This window comes from Myxine glutinosa, unplaced genomic scaffold (assembly GCF_964187855.1).
Source record: "Myxine glutinosa unplaced genomic scaffold, kmMyxGlut1.1 SCAFFOLD_1688, whole genome shotgun sequence".
NCBI lineage: Eukaryota > Metazoa > Chordata > Myxini > Myxiniformes > Myxinidae > Myxine > Myxine glutinosa.
The window spans coordinates 85,001-97,488 of NW_027617783.1; the positions used below are offsets into that span (position 1 = coordinate 85,001).

General features: G+C 42.0%; 1 protein-coding gene across 1 annotated transcript in view; it reads right to left on the reverse strand.

Moving 5' to 3' along the window:
- Positions 1–12,260, reverse strand: part of LOC137437788 (RNA-binding protein 26) — a 30,875-nt gene extending 18,615 nt beyond the window's left edge. Inside the window, exons 1-9 of the mRNA XM_078769208.1 lie at positions 12,191–12,260; positions 11,152–11,281; positions 9,516–9,672; positions 6,598–6,762; positions 6,232–6,381; positions 5,993–6,109; positions 5,626–5,688; positions 5,216–5,389; positions 3,454–3,558 (exon numbers count right to left, since the gene is read on the reverse strand). Coding sequence (XP_078625334.1) covers positions 3,454–3,558; positions 5,216–5,389; positions 5,626–5,688; positions 5,993–6,109; positions 6,232–6,381; positions 6,598–6,762; positions 9,516–9,672; positions 11,152–11,281; positions 12,191–12,260 — 1,131 coding nt within the window. The remainder of the gene's footprint in view (positions 1–3,453; positions 3,559–5,215; positions 5,390–5,625; positions 5,689–5,992; positions 6,110–6,231; positions 6,382–6,597; positions 6,763–9,515; positions 9,673–11,151; positions 11,282–12,190) is intronic.
- Between the last annotated feature and the right edge of the window lie 228 nt (positions 12,261–12,488).

Genomic DNA, 12,488 nt, shown 5'->3' on the forward strand with positions numbered 1-12,488 from the left:
GCCAGGCTGAACAGTTTATGTATTGTATTTCACCGATGCGTCGGATCTGGATCTGGACCTGAACCACAATCAAATCTGCTTTTTTTTTGTATACTGAATCGAGGCTCGTGAAAGAGCTAACATTTATTTCACAAACAAATCAACCAGACAAACAAAATATACAAAAAGAGGGAGCGGAAGACAAGATGGGGAGAGAAGGGGAAGCACACAACCACAACATTTGAGAGCAGGGAGAAGTGTGGGAGGGAGAGGGCTTGGGGGCAGGAGGCGTGGGAAGGGGGGGGGGGGGTGGGGTGGGAGAAGTATAAAACACAAGGGGACCGAAATTAGCGGGGGTAGAAAAGATCAAGGTTTTGGATGGGGGAGGATAAGAGATGGTGGTGAACAGCTGTTTTAAAGACCTGGAGAGTGGAGTGGGATTGAAGAGAGTGAAGGAGTTTGTTCCAGAGGCGGGAGAAAAGAGGAATGAAGGAGTGAAGGTGAGCAGAAAGTCTTGATTTTGGCAGTTTAACCATAAGAGGGTTGCAGGCAGATCTTGTGCGACCTGTAGGAATATTTGGGGGACAGAGCCCAGAGAGGGCTGGGGGGCAAGGCCAGAGAGGAGTCGGTAGAAGACGGAAAGACCACCAACCTGCCTGCGGTGAGTGAGTGAAAGGCCCTTGGAGTTAGCTTCATCGCGGGAGATTCTCTTACGTCGTTAATGCGTCCCTAAAAACTGCGATGTTGTTGGAAACGATTTCCCCATTTAATTGAATGAAAATAACATTTTAAGTGTCCCAAGTCAAAAGTTTTTGTTCTTGTTTTTTTTTGTTCTTGTTCTTGTTTTTGTTTTTGTTCTTGTTCTTGTTTTTGTTCTTGTTCTTGTTGCCCAACCAACTCATCCACAACTTTGAAATATCAGGCTATAAATAGTTTTTAGCCCTATCACTCAATGGTGAAGATTCATTGATAAAATTCTCTGATCCCGATTCTAATCTTCACCAAAGTTGAATCAATTCTTCCTCGTCACCCACACTTAACCTGTCCACCAGGTTTCGTCCGAATACGTCCATAACCTTTTGAGATATCATGCTATATGTTGGTTTTAGCCCTATCTCTCCATGGTGAAGGATCACTTAAAAAATTAAATAATTCTCATATCCAAATCCATATTCAGATCTTCACCAAAATCGAATTGAATCGTCCTTGTCAGACTCCCACCTGTCCACAAAGTTACGTCCAAATCCATCCACAACTTTTTGAGATATCCTGCTATGTATCATTTTTGGCCCGATGTCCCAATGGTGAAGAATCACTAAAAAATTCTCTGATCCACATCTGGATCTTCACCAAATCTAATCATTTTGTCCGTGTCACATCCACAACCCGTCCACCAAATCCGTCCAGAACATTTGGAGATATCTTGTTCACAGACAGCCAAGCAAAAATAAATACGTCTTGCTTAGTACGATACGTGTGAAATCCCTAAAATAAGTTGTTGACTTTCAGCTTCAAAAATGTTGACTTAAAAAATAATTGGTGGTTGAATTCAGTTATCTGATATGCAAATCCTCTTTAATTGTCGTCAATCAGATAAAACTTGGCGATATTAGAAATTTGGCCTATGTTGACCTTTTCACTTTTAGACCTCAAAATAATTGGTGGTTGTATGTGACCGCATATGCAACCCCTGTTCAAATTTCAAGTCAATCGGATGAAAATTGAGGATTTTAGAAATTCCACCTTAAGTTGTTGACCCTTTGGCTCTTGACCTTTTGGCCTATGTTGACCTCAAAATAATTGGTGGTTGAATTCAGTGACTCAATATGCAAATGCCATTGAACTTTCAAATCAATCGGATGAAAAAAATGAGGATTTTACAAATGTGACCTCAAGATGACCGTTGACCTTTGACCTCAAAATAAATAGGCTTCTCATTTTGTGAATATTGTACTTCTATTACTTAGTAAAGTTTCATGATGATGGGTTTGGTATTATGACCTGAAGACGAGCGATAAACAGATAGACAAACAGACAAAATCAAGAAAAATCACTCAGAGCGACACTTGGCAAAAGAGAACAAAGTAGAATGGCACTCAATAGAGCATCCTTTTGACCTCACAAATAATTGGTGGTTGAACTCGGTGACCTGGTATGCAAATTCTCTTCAAATTTCAAGTCAATCGGATGAGAATCGAGGATTTTAGAAATCTGGCAAAGTTGTTGACCATTTGACCTCAAAATCAATCAGCTTCTTCATTATGACAAACTCCACCATTTGGTTAAGTTTCATAAAGATTGTTTTAAAATTTGTGACATGTAGGCGACTGACACAGACAGACAGACAATAACACACAAAACCAACCAATTAGCTCTTTCACGAGCCTCGATTCAGTATACAAAAAAAATAAAAATAAATAAATACTTGAAAAATCTTCGATTTTGCAAGTAACAAACAGACAGGGGTGAAAACATAACCTCCAGGGGTGAAACAGGACAGGTGAAACAGACAGGGGTGAAATCGCTACCTTGGGTAGCGGAGGTAAAAACAAAAAAGCAACATGTAAGGTAATGTACAGTACTCACTGACATGGTCATGGATGGAGCTTGTCGAGGTGGTGTGGGAGGGAAAATTGTGGGGAGAGCGGCCTAATGCAAGGAGGAGTAGGATGGAGCAGGTTCCACCTCCCCTAACGACTCTCTACAGTCTACATGATCGTCAGTACTGTGATTCTTCCTGGGATTGTTCACATGCCGTTTTGTCCACAGGCTCATTAGCAGGACATTTATCACTCATGTTTAACGGAAATCAACTTCACAAAAAAAGAGCGTAGTGCAGAGTGGATGCTGAAGAAAGGCGAAGAGGGCGTGTAGGTAGGAGAAGTGTTATTTTTGGGAACAACGACGACAACACCAACAACATCCGCATTTGGTAACATTTTCTTTTTCTGTCTGCCACAATGTGGTGTTTTGCTTCGAAGCGTTGCAATGTCCGTTTTCGTTGCAATGCTTTCCCTGGAGTATTTGCTCATTCTGCAGGTATGAACACTTGGTAGGTTATTATCCTGTTATAAAATACCTCTCTGCAACGTTTTAACCATTTGGCATATTTCGTGGTCGTTTCTGTAAGCTTTATTGCTCAATATTTATATACTGCTTGTATGAACTAATATCGTTTATGTATGATTTTTTTCGTTTCAGAATAAAACGGAATTCTTTGGGAAAGCTGGCGTAGTGGTGAGACCTAGAGACCTTGCTGTTCTGGTGCATCATTCCAAATTTGGTCTATAATCTGTCAGGTAGTTTGTGAGATGATGTTCAAGTAAAATGTTAACGGGAGTACGTACACGTACGGATGGACGGCCAGCCGAACACTGAGACCCACTCCATGAGGTCTCCATAATCGGAGAAATATCCAAATAAACCGCTCAATGGAAGATTTATCAGCTGTGCTAGCATGCTTGGTGCCGTTACCTCCAATTGGAGGCGATGTAGTCTCTTCCTTAGATCTGTCGTGTCCTCTCCAGCTTGTGCCTTGTTGTGGATATCCAACTCCATGTCCAGCAGCTCCCTCTGTGTCTGAAACGAGACAAGAGGAAATTCACATCACTGTTCTGGCTCATCAAAAAGTGGAAAAAACTGTGCGGGAATTTAATCCAAGATAAGTTCGACCAACAAAAACCACAAATAAAACTAGAACTGTGAGCAGTGATGATAGGCTTCCAGGCAAAATGGCCACCATACCACATGACTGATGACGTCATTTTCAATACAATTTTCCTCATGGGTATTCGATCATATCTGCAAATTTTGGTTTGGATCGGTTAAGCGGTTCTGCAGATAGATTTTCAATTTTTTTCCCTTAAATCCAAGATGGCCACCATACATACCATGTGACTGATAATGTCATAGTTTGCAAAAAAAATTCCTCATGTGTAGTCAACATACGTGTGAAGTTTTGGATTAAACCGTTGAGTGGTTTTGGACATGGGGATTTTCAAATAAGTTTTCCTTAAATCCAAGATGGCCTACATACCACGTGACTGATGATGTCATTGTTTAGAAACATTTTTCCTCATGGGGAGTTGATCATACATATGAAATGTAGTATTGATCCGTACAGCAGTTCTGGAGAAACGGATGTTTAAAACTTTTCCTTAAAACCAAGTGGGCCGCCATATCACGTGACTAACGACGTCATAGTTTACGAATATTTTTCCCACACCAGTAGTTGATCATATATATGACATTTCACATTGATCCGTTAAGTGGTACCCCGGAAAAGGTTAATTTATTTTTTTTTGCTTAAATTCAAGATAGTGGCCAAGCCACATAACTGATGATGTCAGAGTTTGCAAATATTTCCCCCCATCGGATATGCGATCATATTTGTAAAATTTAGCGTTGATCCGTTCAACGGTTCTGAAGAAGAAGATGTTTAAAGTTTATGACATCATAGGCAATGGCAGCCAATGTAAGTCAAAATTGCAAAAACAAAATTCATGATGCACTAAGTTACATCGGTATCTATACTGGGCTAAAGTTTAGTCGAGCTAGCCTATTACGGTTTTCTCGGAATAGTCTCCACAAAATGTGTGAGAATAATAATGCTCACAAGAACAATAGGCTTCCAGTGGGCACCACACTGGAAGACGAACAAACATGGATCACAAAATAAAAGGCCACAATACGAAGTAACTCCTCTGTGAAAAGATAGGGTCGTGTTCTATATAATCAATACGCATATTAAAAAACACGTTTTTGGAAACAGATGGAGACTGGAGCAAACTCGATGGCACACGCCATCGCAAATCCTCAGACATCCCAGCTCAAGCAAAGTTGAAAGATTGCAAAAGTTTCACCAGGAATGACCCAATGTCAATTTGGCTCCACTGTCGGTCATATCCAAAAACTCGATACATATTTCATGCTTACCCCAATGTTGATTACATGTACAATGTTTCATAAAAAGTATCAATAATTGTACTTTTTGGTATTTTTTCTTTTGATCTGCCCCATGGGGCTGGGCCAAAATTGTTACTGCTCTCGCATCTTCTTGCCACGGGGTGACTATAACTACCAAGCTTCGTGGATTTCTGCACAAAGTCATATGACAGGGTACCTTGTCTTATGCGCACGTCAGCAACTCAAACCACACACAAACTTGTATCATGCACTCGAAGTCTAGGGAAAACCCCCCCCCCCCCCCCCCCCCCACAGGGTCAATGGTCCTTACCTCTGATCTGGTACGGGCGCGGAGCGTGGCAGGAACCACTGGAAATGTCGGGGTAGTCGGTGAAGACTTCTGCTCATCTCCCAACTTCACAATATTCTCTGCCACCACCTTTAAAGTCTTCCTCAGTTCCAGTCGCTCCTCTGGCTTTGCCTTTTCCAATTTGGAAATCAACATCTACAAGCATGGAGAGGTTAGTGGTGGAGGCTACGTATTGTACGACTTCAGGTCAGATCAATATGTGCAGCACAAATCCTTTCGCCTGAAGAAAATGCTTCAAGAACGACATGCATAGTTTAGCGGTTTGATATTACACTGTTTAAAAGTGAGCAGTCCGAACAACAGAAAAATACTGACACGATGCCATTTGAATTCCCTGCTAGTCCTCCATTACGCTTTTCAAGCTAACTAACCTTTTGCGTCTCTATTTGCTTCTCGAGGAAGGCTTGTTTCTTCTTCCACACGTCTTGCTGAAGCTACATGCCAGGAGAACAAAAAGATTGGAAAAAGGATGGGGAATTGAAGGAGGCAGAGGTTTGGGGGATGAGGGGTGAGGAAGATAGTTTTAACATGAAGACTTTTTTTGGGATATTGTCAAAGTGAAATGCATAATTATCGAGGACATTTATCAACACAAACTTCCGTGCAGCCAACATGCGTCCCCCACATCATTCCGAAAAAAGTGCTCCATAACAAGGATCCTTGCAATCCCCCAATCGTTACATTCTGCCCCATCCTGTTTGCTGCACCCCACCACCAAATTTGCTCCACTCCACGTACCGGTTTCTTTTTGAGAACCTCCTTCGCTTCTACGATCTTTAACGGTGGCTTTTGGATGATCTTGAATGCAGCTGGGTTGTAAACGGTTTTGGTCACTCCAGCTGTTGTTGACACCACCTGGAATTGAAGGAAAGACCGTGACCTCCCAACCTGTGCTACAAACCAAGACCAAGAATCGGGATGGAATTACAACTCTAATGGAAGGAATCCAGTCAGGGGAATGAGTTGTTTCAACATACTTGTGCTGGAATTTGGCTCGCGCTTCCTCCAAAGTCGTTGTGTACCACGGCGAGTGATGGGGCCGAAGACACTTCTGGAGGAGCAATGGGTCCGAGTCGTTCCTTTACCGACGGTTTGCCAGAGAAATGACTGGGTAAAGCCAGAAAGCTCTGAGGGCAAAGGAGATGAGCTTTCAGGGTAAGTTCAAAGAAAACTGAATCGACTGAATAGAACAAAAGCAAAAAAGTGGGCAATTCTTTTTTTTTGAGATGGAGTAGGGGGTGAGGGGGGTGCAACTCACAGCCATGCATGCCTAAACCGTATGGAGATTAGTGCATCTTTATGGATGCATCCTCAGATAGGTTTTATCACACAACAGCACACACCTTGTTGTACATGCCATGAATTGCTGATCCATTGTTTTCTCGGTGCCAAAACACACGGATGAAGCGGTTGTTCAGCACAGCCTCAGTGCTGGCTATTGCTTTCCGTGCCTCCTCATGACTTGTGAACTGGATTAGGGCACCCTCACGATCTCCACCAAATGCTACCTGCAAAGGAGGGGAAACACAGTAACAGAGGAGAAAAAAGGGGATAATCGTTTACACATCATTCACCAAAACCATGCCAAAACATCAAACAATATTGTGTGTAATATACGGTGCTACAGGCGTAACGAACGGTTTATTAGTAAATCTATTCCCCCAACCATTCAGGTGAAGGACAGACAGTGCTGTAGAAAGTCGTGCCAGAAAACATTGAAATCATGCAATTTTATTTTTTTCTATACTCAGTCGAGGCTCGTGGAAGAGCTAACACATAAAACATATTATAAAGGGAGCGGGAAACAAGAGGGGGAGAGAGAGAGAGGTAAACACAACAGCAGAGAACAGGGACATCAGGAGATCTGTGGAAGGGACAGGGCTGGGACGGTTACATGGGATAAACAAGATGGACACTGCTAGGGATTTCAGGAAAAAAAACGGATATTTGAAGGAGGTGGATTTGGGGTGGATTAACGGGGGTAGAAAAGATCAAACTTTTGGATGGGGGGTGGTTGTGCAGACAAGAGATGGTGGTAAACAGCTGTTTTGAAGACCTGTTCGGGAGGAGTGGAATTCAAGAGATTGTGGGAGTTTGTTCCAGAGGCTGGAGAAAAAAGGAATGAAGGAGTGAAGGTGATGGGAAAAAGAGGAATGAAAGAGTGAAGGCGAGCAGAGAGTCTTGATTTTGGCACTTTCACCAAAAGAGGGTTGCTCGCAGATCTTGTGCATCCTGCAAGTATATTTTGGGGACAAAGCACAGACAGAGCAGGGGGTGCAAGGCCAGAGAGGAGTCGGTAGAAGACAGAAAGTCCACCAACATGCCTGCGGTGAGAGAGAAAGGCCCTCGGAATCAGCTTTATCGCGGGAGATAACAATGATTCTAAAAGCCTTGGGTTCTACAGTGTGAAGCCGAGCTAGGTGTGAGGCAGGTGCACCAGCCCAGAGGGGGAAAGCAGTATTCCATAGAGCTGCGGATGAAAGCCTTGTATGTGGTGAGGAGCTCAGAAATGCCCAGAAAGGATTGTACGACAGAGGATACCCAGTTGGCAAGAGGCTTTGGAGACCAATTTGGAAATGTGGTTTTCCCAGGAAAGATCATGGCGGATAACGAGACCCAAAAGCTTAAGTGACAAAACTTCTTCAAGAGGATTGTTGAGAAAGTAGATGGGAGGGTTATCCAGACGGCCTTTTCGGAGAGACATAGTGAGAGTGTGAGATTTGTCAGGATTGAAAGACATGTTCCACTTGTTTGTTCCACTTGTTACAGTTTGGAGCGGCAGAGAGTGGAGTCATCAGCAAAGAGATAGAGAGGATTTTCCAGAGAGTCGGAGAGATCATTGATGAAGACCAGAAAAAGCAAGGGCCCAGAACACTGCCTTGAGGAACTCTAGCCTGGACAGGAAGGGAAGATGAGAGAATTCCATTCAGGGCCACACTTTGACTGTGACCAGAGAGGAATTCTGCAAGCCATGCGTGGAGGTTTCCATGGATACCATAGGAGGAGAGTTTGGTGAGCAGGGCAGATGCTAGACAGTATCAAAGGCATGAGATATGTCAAGGGAGACAGCTCTGAGTTCCTGTTTGACATTGAGTACCTCCATCCATTGCTGAGACAGTAGAAGCAGCATCTCTAGAGTACAGTGACCTGGTCTGAATCCAAATTGATGATCAGAGATCAAGCCATTGGAGAAGAAGCAGGATTTAATATCCGAAGCAATGATAGATTCCATGACCTTGCTGATTATTAGGAGCAGGCCGATTGGTCTATAGTTGCAAGGATCTGTTTTTACACCTTTTGTAAAGCAGTAATGTTGGCTGATTTACAAGCAGATGGCAGATGACCTTGAGCAAAAGAGGGTGAAGAGAACAGAGAGAGGGTGAGATAGAACGGCAGAGCAGGATTTTAGGACCCGTGGGCTGATGCCGTCTGGTCCAGTTGCAGAATCAGAGTCGAGGTTTGACAGAAACTTCTCCACCTTGATGGGAGAGAAGGACACAGGATTCCAGGAGCAGCTGGGTGTGACTTGATAAGGTGGGTAAAGACAGTGATAGGTGTGGGACACAATATTTTGAGGCAAACAGAGTTGAGGCCTTCGGCTTTTTCAAGTGCGGTGTCAGCTGTGTAGCTGTTTGAGGTAAGGGAGGAGATGGAGGGGGAACAACCACCAGAAACAGATTTGACCAGACACCACCAGGATTTGAAGGAGGGATTCAGGTTTGAGAGTTCGGTCTTGAGAGTAGAGAGATATTGTTTCCTTGCTCTCTTGATGGTAGACACACTTGTCTCGAGCTTTGTGGAAAAAAAACTGAGATTGCTTTCAGTTGGATTTGCCTTCCAGAAGGTGAAGGCAAGTTGTTTCTCAGCAACTGCCTCACCACAAGATTAAATGTACCATGGACGAGAGGAAGAGTATGACAACTAAAGACGAGATGGGATAAATCTGTGCATGAGAGAGAGAGAGAGCAATGATGTGTACAATTAAACTTCGTATTGAAAACCACAACATATACACTCGTATTCTGCATTATGACGGCGGTATAACAAATTCTAAACTAACTGTGTAATGCACATCAAACAACCTCCAACTTTAAATATTCTGGATAGAATTCTGCCTTTGAAAACTTTGTTCTGCAAACAATTGCATCATCATGTTCTCCTCAAATGAGTTCCACATTCTTTAAAGTAAAAGAGTAGCATACACAGCTTGTTAACACTCACAATTGATGGGTTCATTGTCCGATACACATTCCATCCCCACCTGAATATTCACAATGGTTCCAAACTTGCTGAAATGGTCGTTCAGTTTGCTGATGGTGTTTAGCTCTGTAGGCACCCTACGGATCTCAAGTTTTGTGTCTCCATGTATTTTGCGAAAGTACGGCAGCTTGGCTTGGCCATCATATCCCTGCCGGTTGCTGTCGGGTGGGTTTATATGTAGGAAGAAAGATCGGGTTACAAAGGTAGATACTTGCAAAGGCAACCCGACATGCACCTGCACATCCACAAACACTTCCATGGCCTATATTTATATGTCATCAATATTTTGGTGGTTACCTTTTGTGAGTGCTTACCAAAGATCCGTTGAGCTATATATAGTCAGAACAAAAGTAACTAGAACGGCAATCTGACGTCGAGATGTCGACCAATATGCCTCCGCCCACATCATTACATCATTATACATACTTGTACTAAGTTTGATTCAAATCCTTTCAGCTGTTTCTATCACATCTTTACTGGACATGACCTCTGGCCTTTGATTTTTGATGCAGAAATCTAATCGGTTCATTGTTTCATCATAATATATACTTATACCAAGTTTGGTCAAAATCCCATCACTGGTTCACAATTTAGCTCGGTAACAGGATCTTTACTTAACCGCTCACTTGTCAATACCGCTCACTTGTCAAACCTTTGACCTCCTGGCGCCAAAATCTAATATGTTCATCTTTACATTTTTGTACATACCTGCACCAAGTTTGACTTGTATCCCTTCAGCCGTTCTTAAGTTATTGCGGGAACGAAAATCGATTACAGACTCTGCCTTTGACCTCTTGACCCCAAAATTAAATCAGTTAATCTATGCGTCATATATACCTGTACTAACTTTGGTCGAAATCCCATCACTGGTTCACAAGTTATCCCAGTAACAGTATATCTACCTAACATGACCTCTGACCTTTAACCTCGTGACATCAAAATCTAACTAGAAAGCATCTGAAAATGCAAAACCCGTCCGAGTCCATTTGTATTCAGACGTCTTCTTCCATATGCTAAAAATACAAAATGAAAATTGATGATTTTATGCAGCCTTAACCCTTTGAGCTTTAGAGCTAAAATAAATAAATAAATAAATAAATAAAATCAGCTTCCAGCGTTTGATAGGTGAACCAATTCTGTGACCCAATATGCAAATTCTTAAAATTTCAGGTCAATCGGGTGAAAATTGGTGATTTTACGCAACCTTTACCTTTGGATCTAAAAAAAAAAAAATCAGCTTCTAGCTTTTGATTGGTGAACCAATTCAATGATCCGATATGCAAATTCTATAACTTTCAGGTCAATCGGGTGAAAATTGGTGATTCTACACAACCTTGGCCTTTGGATCTATATTTATTAAAAAAAAAAAAAAAAAAAAAAAAAAATCAGCTTTGCGCTTTTGATTGGCGAACCAATTCAGTGGCCCATAATGCACATTATTAAAATTTAAGGTCAAATGGAAGAAAATAGATTTTATGTGAAAAATTATTAATTTTCCTTCTCCATATTGTCATAATAAAGCTTTGCTGAAAATTAGATGACAATAGCTCAAATGGACAAAAAAGTTATGGCACTGGCACCTTTGGGGGATGGATGATGCCAACTGAACAAACAAGAAAGAAAACTCATGAGCTCACTTGTCAAACCAGTGCTTTTTGGGGGGCGGCCCTTCTGGCCCACCAGCTGTGCGCTTTCTTGCCTCTGGATCAAGCACAATGCGCATCCCAGGAGCACTTGGAGCCTCTCGTGGAGCATCGACAATGCTGGCTGTCCAGTGGAACAAAAAAACAAAAACAAACTAGAATCCGGGCACTCGGTAGAGCGCATACCTTCGCCGCAGCTACTGTTCTGTACTTGGCATGGGAGTGTATGCGATGTGAAACTTTATGTGAAATGCGATCGATTTTTAAAAATCAGAATTTGAGCAAATCTGTTTCATTCGTCTGTTAATATGCCTCCCCGATTGACAAATCTGCAATTTGAATTTCATTTGAGGTTGAAATGATTGCGGGAGATCGCGTTATAGTGATGACGTCTTGGATGGACATCCTCTTCTTCAGTCGCTCATAACTTTGAGTGAAATACGATCGAGTTAAAAATAGTCAGAATTTGAGCAAATCTGTTTCATTCGTTTGTTAATATGCCTCATCTCTTGACAAATCTGCAATTATAATTTTTTTTGAGGTTGAAATGATCGCGGGAGATTGCGTTATAGTGATGACGTCCTGGATGGACATCTTCTTCTTCAGTCGCGCATAACTTTGAGTGAAATACGATCGAGTTAAAAATAGTCAGAATTTGAGCAAATCTGTTTCATTCGTTTGTTAATATGCCTCATCTATTGTCAAATCTGCAATTATAATTTTTTTGGAGGTTGAAATGATCGCGGGAGATCGCGTTATAGTGATGACGTCCTGGATGGACATCTTCTTCTTCAGTCGCTCATAACTTTGAGTGAAATACGATCGAGTTAAAAATAGTCAGAATTTGAGCAAATCTGTTTCCCAAAATCTAATCAAATGTGTCCCGTATAATAACCAATCATCCCACCAAATTTCATGCAATTCGGTTGAATACTTTTTGAGTTATGCGATTAACATACACACACACAGACATACAAATAAATACACAGCGATCAAAACATAACCTTCCGCTTTTGCGAAGGTAATGAAGCACTAAACCATGTAATCTGTTTCAGGCTGCAGGGCCATGTAGCTTTGAGAAGCCCCTTAACACACACGTGCATGCGTGGATTAATGTGAGAAAATAAAATAGAGGAATGGAGGAGATATTGTGATGAGAAACGGGAATATCAGATTGGAAAGAGAGAATATTGTGGGACAATAAGACTGGGGGCTGGGAAAATGAAAATTCTGCCGTTTTTATGTAATATGCAGATGCAGCAGACGTAATATGGAAAGAATTAGTGAGGCACCCGTGGGAAACCCACGGGCATAGACGTGTGTGACATTTG